The 16,074-nt window shown below is 34.7% G+C and overlaps 1 protein-coding gene across 1 annotated transcript; it reads left to right on the top strand.

Annotated features, from left to right (window-relative positions):
- The first annotated feature begins 3,198 nt into the window (after positions 1-3,198).
- On the top strand, positions 3,199-13,506 carry LOC106869406 (uncharacterized). The gene is made up of 5 exons (XM_014915131.3): positions 3,199-3,400; positions 5,815-6,147; positions 9,694-9,827; positions 11,350-11,440; positions 13,138-13,506. The coding sequence occupies exons 1-5, from the start codon at positions 3,270-3,272 to the stop codon at positions 13,259-13,261; spliced, it is 813 nt and encodes a 270-aa protein (XP_014770617.1). The 5' UTR covers positions 3,199-3,269; the 3' UTR covers positions 13,262-13,506.
- Positions 13,507-16,074: the final 2,568 nt, after the last annotated feature.

Here is a 16,074-nt window from a genome sequence, read left to right on the forward strand (position 1 = left end):
CATGAGATAGTGAGTTCGATTCCCAGACCTTAATTTTACATTGCTCCAGTTCACTCAGCTGTAGAAATGAGTTGTAACGTCACTGGTGCCAAGCTGTATGGACCCCTTTACCTTTCCCTTGGACAACATCGGTGGCATGGAGAGGGGAGGATGATATGCATGGAAGACTCCTGGTCTTCCATAAACAACCTTGCTGGGACTTGTGCCTCGGAGGATAACTCTCTAGGTGCAATCCCATGGTCATTTATGATCGAAGAGGTCTTTACCCATTACCCTAATTTAATCGACAAACACAGATCATCTGCAAAATAAATGCCAGATCGAAAATTAGTGTGATCGATACGAACAGGCTGTATTGGAATCACTTTTATTCTCTTGTGGGAATTAATCAGAAACTTTATGCCATTTTGTTAGAATGCAAAAGTCACCAATTTGAGACAGAGGACATTTTCAAAATTGTCTTGAAAAGTCAACCAAAGTTGAAGGTGCCATTTATTTTCAGGGATCGACCAACCATCATTAAGATCCTTCAATTTATGGAGGCTGCAAAAAGATATGAGAAACATTTCACTATTAGTCGTGTTTTCTTTCTCCATCTTTCTCCTTTCTCGTTTTTTTTTGTGCTTTTATTTTTAGTTCATTGTTTTGTATAACTAAATAAATAAAAACCCTTTTTCCTTTTATCCACAGAGAGAAACGTTTCATGTTATGGAATTTGAGATTAAAAGATTTCCAAGAGTTTCGTAACGTGAGGGTGGTCCATAGTGTGAAGACAAGTCACGTGATTGTTTGCTTTTTAGCAGACGATACACGGCCTGACGATTTGATACAATCGTCAACCATCAAGAGTAAATGTGCTAAAACAAAACAAACGAATATGAAAAAACATACATATACATACTTTCGTGTTTGTTGGTAATTAGTTGAAAGTATAACTTCCTCTCTCGAATCATTTGTTTTCATATTCGTTTTCTACACGTTTTTTTTTTTTTTTACACCGATTAGACTATTTTTTGTTTTCGTTTTTGTGACCGGGTGCTAAACTAGACCCTGAAAGTTACGAGGGAAAAAAATGGATCGAGTGAATTTTCTTCCAATCCCTTCGAAAAAATAGTGTAATAGGTGTAAAACAACTTGCTGTAAACGAATATGAAAAAAAAAAAAAAAAATGCGCACTCGCGAACGGTGGGGGGGGGGGGGGTGTCAAGGAGAGGATTCAGAAAATTCACATCGTCAGACCATGGCCTTTAAACTCTAGTGTTTGACCCGAGCAAAAAAAAAAAAAAAAAAAAAAATAGTGAGCGGATGTTTTTAGCAAAACGATTAACGAATAAGAGAAATAAAATTCTTTGGCGAGACTTTTGTGTTATAGATAACAGACAAAATAAATCTGACTGAAGAAGTTGCTGCGAATTTGCTCTCCAAAATGAGAATAAACGAAAGAATTTCAGCATATTCCGACTGATTGGGCGGTAAATTAAGTTAAATAATAAAGCTTTATACTCTTGAATGGCATCTAATAACCGATAATTGAATGATCCCTACAAATTTTAATCAATACTTTCCAAATCCCTGAGGCGTGAAATAATACAGATGACGGTAGCACAGAAATGAATTATTTTTCCGTGCTTCGAGTTTTGGTTGATATCATTTGTCAGTAATCGCTACTTTGACTGCTTGACTGGCAGACACGTTAGTATATTACATCACCGTATCTAGTTATAACACTACGTGCCGAGTTCAAATCCCGCAGAGGAGGATATGGTTGATCAACTCAGTACTTGTCTGGTACTTTGTTTAACCGGCCTCAGAATTAGACACAAGGCTACAGACTTTTGGGAAGGATATTGTCAATGAAATCCAATCTGCTTGATTGTAGGTACAACCGAAAGGGAATATCACAGTATAATCAAATATCAGTTATGGGAGCCATAATAATACTGATTCCTAACATTGGCACAGAACCACACATTTAAAGGACGGGTGTAGTCTATTAAACCGATCTAGTATTTGATGGATGTTTTATTTTGCCTTGCCTTGTGCTCTCAACTTATTGATGGAGTCGTCGGAACGCTGTTGTAATATACGGCGTGACTGAGCATTTTTAGACCTGACGGGGACCATCCCACTCCAGATCTGAGCACAGCCGATTTCTTCTAGAAAGAGAGAAATGCGGACAGAAAAAATGAAAAAAATAAGAGTACAGGAGTGGTACCCCATTTTATCGATCTCTGGGAGATGAGAAGCAAATTCAATTTCAGCAGGATCAGAACGAAAAATGACGTAATACCTGTTACATAATATAATAATAATAATAATAATAATAATCCCTGAGAACAAATAAGACGTTATAAAATATAAAGCAAAATTATATATATATATATATATATATATATATATATATATATATATATATATATATATATATATATATATATATATATATATATTGTTGTACTTGGGGATGGTCATATTGCCAGTTTAGCCAATAAAAACACACGCACTGTATATTTGGTGTTAATTTGCTTCAGCTTTATATTACATTAATCTTAATCTTATTTCGGCCAGAGTTCTTTCGTTATATATATATATATATATAAATATATATATATATATATATATATATATATATATATATATATATATATATATATATATATATATAAAAACTTGGACCTCTACCTCCAGAAAAGTTTATTAGCTCAAGAAAGTAATAAATAGTACTGATTTTTTTTTTATATTGACACAAAGCCAAAGGTTTGGGGGCAATGGGGTCGATTTAATCGACCTCAGTATTTGTCTGGGTATACCGACGCTGACAATAAATAATATTAAAAAACAAAAACAACAACCATAATAACAATTATGATAGTAATAAATTTTATACCATAAGTATATGCCGCAAAATTTAGAGAAAGATGTTAATCGATTACATCGACTCCAATTCTTGACTAGTACTTTATTTTTACCGACCCTGAAAGATAAAAGGTAAAAATGGCCTCGGCGGGATTTGAACTCAAGAGCCGAAGCAACAATTTTAATAATAATTTTTATTATTTTGTAAGAAATTATTGTTATATTTTAGAAATCCTTCTTTTCTTCAACATAATTATTATGGTGATTATTATTATTATTATCGAAAAAAATTAAAATGCAAATAATAATTCGTAATAATCCGTGATTGTCGGTAGAGAGCCGTCTTGTCATTTGCATATGAATCCCCGATTCTATGGGAAGACGTTTATAATGGTTCAGAAGCTTCTTTCGAAATGGAGGAAACGAAGTGTGTGTCATATAGAATGATGATGCCAAATGGAATTTTACTCAACACCTGTGACAATTCTTTACCAGTCATTGACAATCCATCCCAAAATGAGCTCATTTTACCCAAAGAGACAGGGTTAGTATGTATGTATGTATGTATGTATATATAAATATATATATATATATGTATGTATATGTATAATATGTTATTGTTTAGTCTCAATGTCTTTGATATCTGATCGAGATCTATGATCAAAAGGTTCCTAGCCATGATCATCACCCCTTTATGTAGGGGCCAGTATTATTTATCTAGGATGTATGATGTCTTCTTTTCAAGGCGTTAGGGGTATGATTTGATGGAGTTCTTTCTGCACTGAATTTCCCTCTGATCTTGTGTGTTTGTGGATATATAGATGTGTATAAAAATGTTTATGTAGATGTGTGAAAAGATGTATGCTTAGGTGTGTTAAACACGTTTACATAGAGGTGTATATAAACTGTATATAAATATGTAGATGTGTGAAGATGTATGTGTATCTTTTTGGTCACCTAATCCATGTCAAGTTTGTAAAGACTTAATAATTAAAAACTACGAAATGAAATATAAAAAGTGGATCGCGATTTATTTGACATTCTTTTAGAACCCAAGCATTCATATCTTAAGATCACCAGAAGGGTTTTAACATATTTATTAACTGAGATATGTTGTAATCTAAGAATTATGGTGAGCAGTTGTTCTTTCTCCAAGAAACCTAGTTCCGCTTAAACCAAGCATCAGTCATTGAGCTAATGTTTTCTTCTCACCACCACATTTTTATTTTTAAATATAACATATAAACATGTTCATCTTTTAGAGCATTGTCATTTTATAAGATTTTGCAGGCAAATTTTAAAATTAACATAAACATTTATTTGCATGAAAGAAAATTACCAGAGAACTTCCATCTAATTCTTCCAAATCTTTCTGTTAAAACTATTGAAACCATTTGTGGGGAATTTTTTTTTTTTTATTACAGCAACTGGAAATATTATATTTTGTATTGTAATTACACTGAATTAGCAATTTTACAAAAAATATACATCATTTACACTGGTATTGTGTCGGTGATCAGGTCGTAGTTGTGCGACGAAATTTTTGACATTTCCTGAAATAAATTTCAAGTTAATTTAACAGTTTTGTATGTTATCAAATGACTATCCCAAAGGCTTAGCTGCAAATGTAAATGGACAATGGCAATAAAACTTGTTCAGAAAGGTCCACACATTCCCTAAATTAATCAAAAGAAGGAATACTACCGTTTCTCTCAAAATTAATCATATATATTCCTTTATTATATTTAATTAAGATGGATGGCTCTGACACAACTTACATTCTGAACCCAACAGGTTGATATATATATTACTGTCTTTTCAAAAAGTATAAAGCTGAAAGTGTATTCTGGGTTGTTCATTTGTAAATGTCTATAATTTATGTATTTATAGGGGACCCTTTTTTTACATTTTTGTTACCTGCAAAGAAAAAAGGGTTTGTTATTAATGGTGTTAGTGCTTGCAATTTTGCGAGAGACTTTTTGACGTACCGCCCACCCATCTGTGTGTGTGTGTAATCTATCTATCTATCTATCTATCTATCTATCTATCTGTGGGTGTGGGTGTGTGAGATTTAATTCTATTAAAGTTTCGTTTCCGATTTATTGATATTTTAACTATCTTTGTTGAAGCGAGTGCAAGTTGAAATAGATTTCAGTCTATGAAAAAACATGTTTGGTTTAAACAAATATAGCGTAAATTAAATTCTGCTTCGTTAGTTTCAAAACCATTGAAGAACTTTTTTTTTTTCCAAAGAAACGATTTTCTCAGAAGACCAAGTCTTGTCTACTTCAGACTTTTGATATTTTGCCAATGAGCCCTAAAACTAACCCTAACCCTGACCCTAAAACCCTAACTCTCACATCCTAGTGAAGATCGTGCGGGTGTTAATCTGAAAAATTACCGTTAATGATAAAAGTTTCTAACATTGAGAGTCCAGGGATTTTAGGGGAAGTGTCTATGCAAATCACATCAACCTTCATTCAGTATTTGTTTGCTTTGTCGACATAAGCGATATATGAAAGATAAAAATAAGATAATGACATTCATAATATATGCAACTTAATAGTTTATCTAGACAACTCATTCCTCTCTATTCCCCTCCACTCGTACTTTTTTTCTGTTCGCCATTTATTCACAAGACTGGAGTAAAAACCTACGAAATACTTTATATAACATCTATTAAGGTCTTGGTAATTGTGAATTCATGCGAAAAAAAAGTTTAAGAAACACAGAGACTGAGAATTGGAAGTAAAGAATTAACATTTTTTTAAAAAGTAATTAAATTAATGATTTGGTTGGGAAATTAATAGAAAATCATTTCTATTAGTTTCCTGATTTCTGCAACTGAAATTCTTTCTCAAACTGAGGTTTCTCTAATAAATAACAATGTTTCACTACCGTAAATATTTCTCCCTGGCACAATAACACCATATATGGCTTCTTTCCATTCTTTTATAGAATTTCAACGCATCTCTTTTCCGACCGCTTTTCGTATGCCAAGCGATTAGTGGAGGCGAAAGGCATACCACAAGCTTCTCAGGACCGTTTGGAGGAACAACAGGCTTCCCCTTTGTCGTTCACAAGTCCCACCTTCAACCTTCCTTCTTCCCCGACTTCGATCTATTCTTCACCTTCTCCTCCAACATCAAATGTTAAAGTGAACCGGAGGAAGTCATCTGTTCCCCACAAAAGTCCAGCGAGGTTTGATCCAAATTTTCGTGGAGTAGTACTTGGATTTCATATGAAACTGGTGAATAACGAAAGCCAGTTAACCATTGAAACATTGTCTAAGTAAGTTTAATTCATTATACTTTTTCCTTCTGTTTATCAACCAATCAACAATAGTGGGATTGAATTAATGAAAACAAATTAATTGAATTAAAACTATTACAGCTGATTTCTTTGCTTGTTTCGCTAGTCTAACTTCTTACCATATTGTCACAATGGCTCCATGTGGCCAATTACCACAGAAATATAGCTGCTTTTTTTTTTTTTTTTTTTTTTTTTTCCGAATAAAATATAGCTTATCTGTTTTTTCTTCGTTCGTTGTGTTTTCTCCTTCAATATTTTTTCGTAATGGTTTAAGGTATGAACTGGCAGAATCGTTAGCACGCCTGGACCACTGGAATCGGCCATGACTAATATTCTCAATAACTTATTGGAATTTTCTCCGTCTGTAATCTGATTGCAGCCATTTTATTTTAGTTCAGCTTCTGATCTAATGTTAAGGCAAATCATCAATATAGCTTTTATACAATTGAGATTTTGCTACGTCTAACAAATCAATATGTAAAAATGGATACAAATGTTTTCTAAAAAATTTTTTACACTCGTTGAACATTATATAGTTTAATAGGCACATTAACGTTGCCACACACACAGGTTCAGTTTTAAGACTGGCTTCTGCATTATGTCCTAGAACAAGGTGCTTCAGGCTACTTAGCTCAAAATGGATACCAGTCTACTAATGGTACACCCCTTTCTTCCTCCTGTTTTCACGGCCTTGCAGGGACAAAGCAGCAGGGTCAAGAGAGCATCTTTGTCTAGCTTTACCTTCCAGTCTCCTTTACCTAAGATTTTCTGTTTTAATTCTACACCAAATTTACTTCCAATATTCTGCTGACCCCAAACTCTACTTTATTAATATCATTTTCTGTCATTGTCTCCTTTTCTTTCCCCTCCTCTTCCCTCACAGACTACTGATTTGGTATATCAACTACACCTCTTTTAGTCTAACAATAGTAATCGGTCCTTGTATATATCTAGACACCTGCTATGAGGCTGAAAAGTTCTTGTGGGATGTAACCAAATGAGGATTCTTCCATTGGTATTTCATGGCTTGGATTCAAATTAGTGAAGAAATTTCAACAGCAGATGTCATCAGCATTGTGATGCTGTTTTCTAACCAAGTGTTTTTTTTTCATGTTGGGGAACAGATGATAGTCCAATGGGGCCAGATCAGGAGAATAAGGAGGGAGATCAACTAGTTGAAAGCCACAGTCAAGCACAACAGACATTGAAAACAAAGACTTGTGTACTTGCGCATTGTCCAGATGAAACAAAACTCCTTTCGTAAGTTTCCCTGGGCATATGGTTTTGATAACCTTTTGTTACTGCCTCACCAAGTTGGCACAGTACCCTCCATTAATGGCATGGCTCTGTTGGAGATGGTCAATAAACACAATGCCTTTTGCATCTCATAAAAACTGATGCCATTGCTTTCCCTTTCGATGAAACGACCTTCAGAAACAGAGACAATCCTTCCGAAGAAGGCAAAGGTCGTTTCACCTATGCACTATACCATCGCATCACTTCTCCCCATCACGCTCTCTGTTAGTCTCTCACTCCTTTCTATTCACAATCCTCACAGTTTCCCCTCATCATGGTCTCATTCCAATCAGTCTCTTCCCCATTATACTCTCATCCCCACAATCTGCTATTCGTCCTCTTGGTCATGTTTCCTTGAGCAAACAGACTCTGTAGGGTAGTGATGATTCTTTCATCTTGTGGATCACAAAACAAACTCAATATCATGGTGGTACCTTGATAAAATACGCCCAGTATACAAATGGTTAGCAAATCAGTGGAAACAATACAGTATTAAGAGGACCATTCTTCTCTTTCTCTGTAAACAGTTGCCTCTCTAATGCTTATACAATGATAAAATGCATCAAGTATATTTTGTAAAGTGCTTGATGTTAGGAACTTCATCCACTATCAAAAATAGAATGCTTTAAGGGAGAGAGAAAGAAATAGAGTAGCAAAAGTGAGAGTAATGTCAACAAGTGATAAAAGAGGAATGAGAAACAGATGAATACCAAAGAAGATGGGTGATGGTAAGAGAGTAGTTTGATGGTTGTCAGTAATGAGTGATAGGAGGAAACAGTCATGGAAATGATTTGCAATAAAGGAGGGGATTGAATATAGGCAGATCCAATGTGATATTATCCTTTGTGCAGGCAGCATGATGGGAGAGAGAGAGAGAGAGAGTTATACTAGAGAGGCAGTGATAGATGAGAGTAACAAAGAGGGAGATTTAATATGAATGCAAAGGTTGATAGTCATGGTTGTAGATACACAGCCTGATTTCTATTACAGCTGTCACAGATAGCAGGTCCGTCTGTTCTTGTGCTGTTAACTATTTTTTTCAGATCATTATTTCCTTTGCTAATTATGTTTCTTGGTTAATAGAAGCTATGAATTATTTAGAGCAATAAAATAGCTTAGGTTGGTGTGTGTGTGTGTATATATGTATATATCTATATTGTTTGTCTGATATATTCCTGTTGTATATGATGTGCATATACCCTTTCTTTGTTTAACACAACCGCATGGCTAGTCCAGGCTCACAGAACGAAGTTCTTGTGATGACATGGTGCAATAACACATTCTGTACTTCCTTACATTTCTAAAGATAAAGCTCACTGGCCACTGTTCCCTTCTCTTCTCTAACATCTGTGCTCTCCAATCCAACTTGGCCCCTATATACTATTTCCTACTAACATGCAAACTGCACATCCTCTTCCCATCTGTGATGTGACACTTTCAACAATAGTATACCTGTGGTGTATCTGTTAAATTCCTTCCCCTCTCCACTGGCTACCACTTTTGAAACCTTGTGAACTCACCTGCCTACCCGCCCTCTCCAATCCCTAGTCTGCTCCACTATATACCACCCTGTAACTTGGGTGTACAGCCCCTAATCACCTTTCTCTCACATCTTCACCATCTTTCTCTCCTATCTTTCTCCTCCATCTGAGGAAGCCATGTCTCTGTTCCAATGCAAGTACCCTTTCTGTCCTACTACTCTCTGTCCCAGTTGAGGGGATCATCGTGACCTCACTGCTGCTGGTGCCACATAAAAATCATCCATTCCACACTCTTTAATGTAGTTGGCATTAGGAAGTGCGGCAGTCAGCCACAGAAACCATGCCAAAGCAGACAGCAGAGCTTGGTGTAGATTTTTGACTTGCCAGTTCCTGCCAACCCATCCTACCCATTCCAGCAAGGAAAATGGATGTTCATTAATGATGGTTATGACCTTTTGATTCTTTTAAATGTTTTCTGACATATTTTCAACAACTAGAAACTGCTTGTTTGTTTGCTTAATTTCCATAATAATCACTAATTTCAAACAATTTAGTCTATCAACTGATTTATTTGCTGTTTGGAATACAATTTAATATATACTGTGTAATTTTTTGTATAACAATGGTGATTCAATTAAGATTTTGATTTGAAAACGAAGAATGTAAGAGATTTGGTTTCAATTGGTTTGTTATTAAAAGAAATTAATGATTTATTTATTGATAATTATGTGTTATATTTGAACTTTAGGAACTTCAAAGAAAAGCAGTTACATCGAAAAGAAAAAACTGTTAATCACTCAGATACATTGAGTGGTTCCGAGATGGAGAACTCCCCAAAAAGTATTTCTGAACCTATACATACCGAATCCTGTGAGCATCATAGTAAGTAGAGCAACTTTGTTGGACTTAGTCATTTCCAAATCCCTGAATCTTCATATATAACTCAATGTGTAGTTTAATTTTACTAATGGCATTTGTTGAACAAATAATGTTTTACTAGCAGGACTTGTGGAAATTCCATGATATAAGTCAACACATCTGAAAACATTATGTCAGTATATTAAACACAAGCAAGGAGTTCCAAAAACATTCATTTCATATCCTGTCATTTAATCAAAGCGGTGCTTTTAAATATAATTGAAGGAATAAACATGAGCTTACTCACTGAGTTAGATACAAATGGGACTATATTACAAACCTTCCACATTACAAATGGGACTATACAAACTGTATGTACAGAAAAAAAAACGAACTAATTTAAATATTTACATTATTTACATTTGACGGATATTTGTCCTCATCTTTTTTGTTGTTAACACAACGTTTCGGCTGATATACCCTCCAGCCTTCGTCAGGTGTCTTGGGGAAATTTCGAACCTGGGTTCTCATTCCTAACGATGTTACTATTATTATATTATTATTATTACTATTACGGTATTGAGGAAGGATAGAAAAATAATAGATTTATAAGCCTTAAAATTCACCCCATAATTGCCCACGGGCATATGGCGTGGTTATGAGCGCGGGCTACTAACCCCAAGGTTCCGAGTTCGATTCATGGCAGCGACCTAATTAATAATAGTAATAATAATAATAATATAATAATAGTAACATCGTAAGGAATGAGAACCGAGGTTCGAAATTTCCCCAAGACCCCTGACGAAGGCTGGAGGGTATATCAGCCGAAACGTTGTGTTAACAACAAAAAAGATGAGGACAAATATCTGTCAAATGTAAATAATTCCTCATCTCTTAAATATAGAACTGTAATTTAAATATGTATGAAATAGGCATTATGTGATCACGGAAAATACTTTACAAGGTATATATGAACTGACTGTAATATGAATGGCATACATATGCAGGAGATTAATAAAACTCTAGATTTACTCTGTCAGCACTTCATTATACACAATGTTTTTTGTAAGAATTTGTTTTCTTGTTTGTCTTGTCTGTTGGTCTCAACAACTCTTACTGTCACATTAGATAGTTTCCCGATCCTAGCAAATGCCACATATAATTACCCATGGCTGAACACAGGATGTGGCAAATATATTCCAATATTGTTAAATGTCTGTCCCTGTGCCTTATTTATTGTCAGTGAGTAGGACAGCCTTACAGGAAACAGAACTCCTTTACAAAATGAAAGGAAGGTTGGAATCATCTGCAGCCAGTATCATGCAAGGTATTAGGAAATGCATTCCTTCTTGTGCACTTGTCATTGAAGTGGCTTCAATGTAATTATTGTGGAGGCTGACACATTCTACATGTAGCACATGCTTATTTTTTGTAAAAATAATCTTTTCCGTTCTTTCTCTTTTTAGCTAATGTCATCTGTCATTGTCCTTATTTTATAAACAAATGTTTCAATTGAACTGCACCTTGTATTAACTTATCTTTGCAGTCAAAGTGTGTGAATCATGTAAAACAAAGAAAACTCCTTTGTGGCGAGAGGCTGAAGATGGGACACCATTGTGTAATGCTTGTGGGATCAGGTATGTCTATACTTGAAGTTCTTTTACTCATTTCATTTCTGTTATTGATCTGTGATCAGGCTGGGGCATCATCTTGAAGGGGTTCATTCGTCAAATTGACCTCAGTACTTTTGGTAAGCCAGGAGTTATTCTATTGGTGTCTTTTCACTCATACAGCATACCTCTGCATGTTCTATCTACAAAATTCACCCACAAGACATTGGTCAGCCTGCGCCTATAGTAGAAGACACTTTCTATCAAAGTACTGTAGAATGGGACTGAACCTGAAATCATGTGGTTGCAAAGTGAACTTCTTAACCACATCGCCAGGCCTGCACCTAGACAATGGTTACAGACCTTTCAGTGCTGATAACATTCTTTCTTTATTGTTAACATCATCCAGCTTTAGAAACCATGCCAAAGCATATACTGGAGCCTGATGCAGTTTCTGAGACCACTGAATCCTGTCAAGCTGATTTATGCTAGCATAGAACCTGTATCTGTTTAAGTAACTAACCAACTGACAAGGTGGGAGTGTCTGTCCATGATACAAATATTTGTGGATTTTTCTGGGGAGGGAATTTTCAAAGGAGAAAATAGCCCGTGGATCGAGATGGAAGGAAAAAGTGAGTTAAGGTCTCTAGAAGACATGCTACTCCTCATAGTTGAAAACCATGAGAGTAGAATTAAACATCTTTCCTGGAAACACACTGAAAATATCTACAGTGGAATGTGACCCCGTAGTCTGTTTATAGTCAGATAAATTATTTTGTTTGTTGCATCTTGATATAAAGTAAAAAGATATACAGGGTGGGGCAGAAAGGACGAATGTTCTTTGCTCTCTCTCTCTCTCTCTTTCTCTCTCTCTATCTCTATCTCTCTCTATCTCTCTCTCTCTCTCTCTCTCTCTCTCTATTTCTCTCTCTCTCTCTCTATCTCTCTCTTTCTCTCTCTATCTCTCTCTCTCTCTCTCTATCTCTCTCTATCTCTCTCTCTCTCTCTCTCTCTCTCTGATGACCAGCTCATTTCCAGGTTTGCTGACTTTCCTTGGCCCTCTTAGTCCCCTTATTTGTCCAGGTGTGATTGTTTCTTGTGCGGGGAAACCTCAAAGCATGTGTGTATATACATTGGATGATTTGAAGGAAGCTATTCATGTGGAAGTCACTCAAATCGACAGAGCAATGCTGGAGAGAGTGGACGCCTTCAGAAATGCATCAATGAAACTGGACACCACATGATGAATATTGTTTTACACACTTGATTTTGATGTCAAAATTTGTTTGCAGCTAAAATTAATGATTTTTGTGAATCTTTCAAAAAACGTCCATCCTCTCTGCCTCAGCTTGTATAACTGTTATGTCTCAAGCTACTGCTATCTAGCACCTTAGGATGACCGCTACACAACTGCTACTTAACACTCCTACCACGGCCAGACTACCTCTATTTATGTCTTGGGAGATCCTACTTCTTTGCCTGGGGGCGTCAAGGCAACAATAACAAAAGAAAACAAGCAAATTTAAGGTTCTTCATTCTCAATCTCTCAGTCCATTAAGAAAATGTTTTATTGATAATGTAGTGTCACTTTGGTATTGCAATGCTTATTGTCAATGTGTATTGTTTTTCTTCTTTAAAACGGTTCATTAAGAAATTTTTCAACAATGCTTTCTAAACAAGTTTTATATATTTTTAGTTTTGTGTCTTTTCCATATTTTTTACAGGTACAAAAAATACAGAATTCGTTGCAGTGAATGTTGGCACGTTCCCAAAAAGGATGACAAGACCTACCCCAAGTGTCTTCGCTGTGATTCAATGTTGCGATTTACAACGAACCGAAGAAACTAAATCATTTACTTGTAAAAGATACTTTAATATGACAACTGCTTTACTTGCCACTTCAATAAAAAAATTGTACACAAGTCTGTCTGGTAAATATGCTACTAGGATAAGATGTATATTCCAACTTTGTTTCTGAAAGTGAAGGGCAGAAAATAATGATTTACATAATTGCCAGAAAATAAAGCTGCTGAGATTATTTTACCTGCTCCAGGAACAAATATTTCCATTCAACATCGGGTGTAACATATATATATATATATATATATATATATATATATATATATATATATATAAGCTTTTAAAATTAAGCACCTTTTGTTCAAATTCCAGCTTATGGTGGTAGCAATGGCTAATTCAGTAGAATGGCAGACAGAATTTGTTACATTTCATCCTCTCAGTTTTGGGTTCAAGAACTGTCAGGATCAGCATTGTTTTCTGTCCATTCAGATGTTTGATTGAACAATTAGTAATCAGATATTTGGGTGGACAAATCCATTCATCTTTCTAATATATCCCACTCTACCAATTTTTTTTGCCAACATCAGTGTGATGTTTCATTCAGAGCAGGAGCAAACTGTTGCAAGTGTAGAGTAGTGGACTAAATATCTTAGAATATTTAGTTTCATCTCCTTTCATCCTTAATTCAAATCCTATTGGAATTGACTAAACCTTTTCTCTACCCACGATTGATGGGTATTAATATACTGGGATTGATTCAGTCAGTTCTATCCCTTCTTTACAAACACTGGCCTTGTAAAGACTTAAAAGCCATTATTATGTTGTAAAGTTTATAATACCTCAGACTTCTAGTCTTTTGAATTTGGTATGTATTTTGCCATATTTCTTATAAAGAATAAGAAAGAATTTTAATTCTGTCTTTGTTATAGTTTAACAATTTTTTTTTCTCAGGATTTTATTTTATTATGGATTTATGTTTTTATTTTTGAAGCTGATAACTTCAACAGGGAATTACTTAAGTACTTGAGCTTTGCATCTCTACTTTGTAAATTCAGATGCACTTCGACTCTGTCTGTCTCTCTCTCACACACACACACACACACACACACACACTTTACTTCTGAATATTCTGACATCAATATAAAAAATCTTTTTGTTGCACCCAAGGGTACACCAAATACTCCCATTTAAAAATTGTAATTTATGTTATGTGTATGTGTATATATATATATATATATATATATATATAATGTGTGTGTTTTAAAACAAGGGTATATGAAAAATCTTAATACAAACAATTAAAATTGAAGTTTACTGTCAATGAATTGTGTGACTTATTGCGGAATCTTAGGAAATTTATGTATTTATTACTTTATTGGAACTCTGTATATTTGAAATATTGTCTCTGGGGTCATTGATGGACATATCTAGAAACCACATTTTTATTTATTTTTTCCTTCATGCAGGACATGATTTGTTTATTTTTTTTTCTCACTTCACTCTCAAAGTGATAAAACCTTATTTCCTTTAACACTTGAAATCTCAGTTCAAAAAAGAATCTGTTATCCTTACAAAATTTCAATATAATTTCGATTGCAAAATACCAAATTGGTATCTAAAGACAAAAAAGTTAAAAGAAATAATCACTTAATTAAACCATTTCTTTCAAATACATTTAAGTTTGGGAACAAATCTGAGATTAAAAGTATAATTTATCTCATTTTATGATTTTTTTTTTTTTTTTTTTTTTTTTTTTTTCCAAATGTATAAAGAAAAAACCCCTTTCAATTTGGAGAATAAATATACCCCAAATCCAAGAAGTGGTGTACATACTTTATTTGTTCCCTTTCTTAATTCATTAGAAAACAGTAAATATTTTGATGTATTTAATAAAATAAATACCAATTGTTTCCAATTTGTTTTTTTTATCTGTTCACAAAGATGACATTGTTCTAAAGCACTAAGGTGTTTTATACCAAGCATCGTCCATGTTTAATAGGTCAAAGATATTTCTTTGTGCCTTCACTCCAATAACAGTGTTTGTCATCATATTCTCAAGGATGGCAGAAAATTACTGAAGGTGTGCATTGGCGGCAAATAACCAAAGAAATGTGACTGAAAATATAGTTAGAATGATGGAAAGTCAAGATGATCATCATGATGTTTGTATCCTCATAATCACTGCCCCATTTACCATTCTCCCAAGCACACCCTGTAAAATTCAAGAAAGGATGAGCTTAACGTCACCTACCCATACATTAATCTATCCAAATTACAATATCGATTCAGACCACTGCATTCAACCTCATCACTCTATTCATAAACTCAATGCAGAATACATGATGGCTTCTACAATTAAAAAAAACCCCTCCCACATTTACCATTCTAATTTCCATTAACAATGCTTTCAACCCCCTATGTGAGGAGAAATGTTGGCTAATTTCAAGAAGTATGGAATTCTTGAAGGATGCAGTGTCCTGATGGCTAACAATCACTGTCAGTTTATTCCATGCTTCAACAATTTGGAGCATGAGTCATGGGTACTGCACAGATAGTTGAGTTTATAAGCATGTCTGCAGCTGGTAGAGATGTTGGATTGAAAAAAAGTGACTATTTTAATGGAAAATTCAGAGTTCTTCTAAAAAGCCACACATTAAGGGCCCCAAGGGCTGTAGGTTTCCCACTCCTGATTTACACTTACAAATATGACAAGCTAACGAAGGGGTCTTAGTATGGTTGCTTGAATATTTAGAAATAGCAGTCAAATCTTTCTTAAACTATCATCATTTACATTTACTTTTCCATGCTGGCAAGAGTTGGCAGGTTATATGACTGGATGCTTCTGGAAGGGTGCTGCTATG

This window comes from Octopus bimaculoides, chromosome 10, assembly GCF_046866305.1.
Source record: "Octopus bimaculoides isolate indiv1 chromosome 10, ASM4686630v1, whole genome shotgun sequence".
Taxonomy (NCBI): Eukaryota; Metazoa; Mollusca; class Cephalopoda; order Octopoda; family Octopodidae; genus Octopus; species Octopus bimaculoides.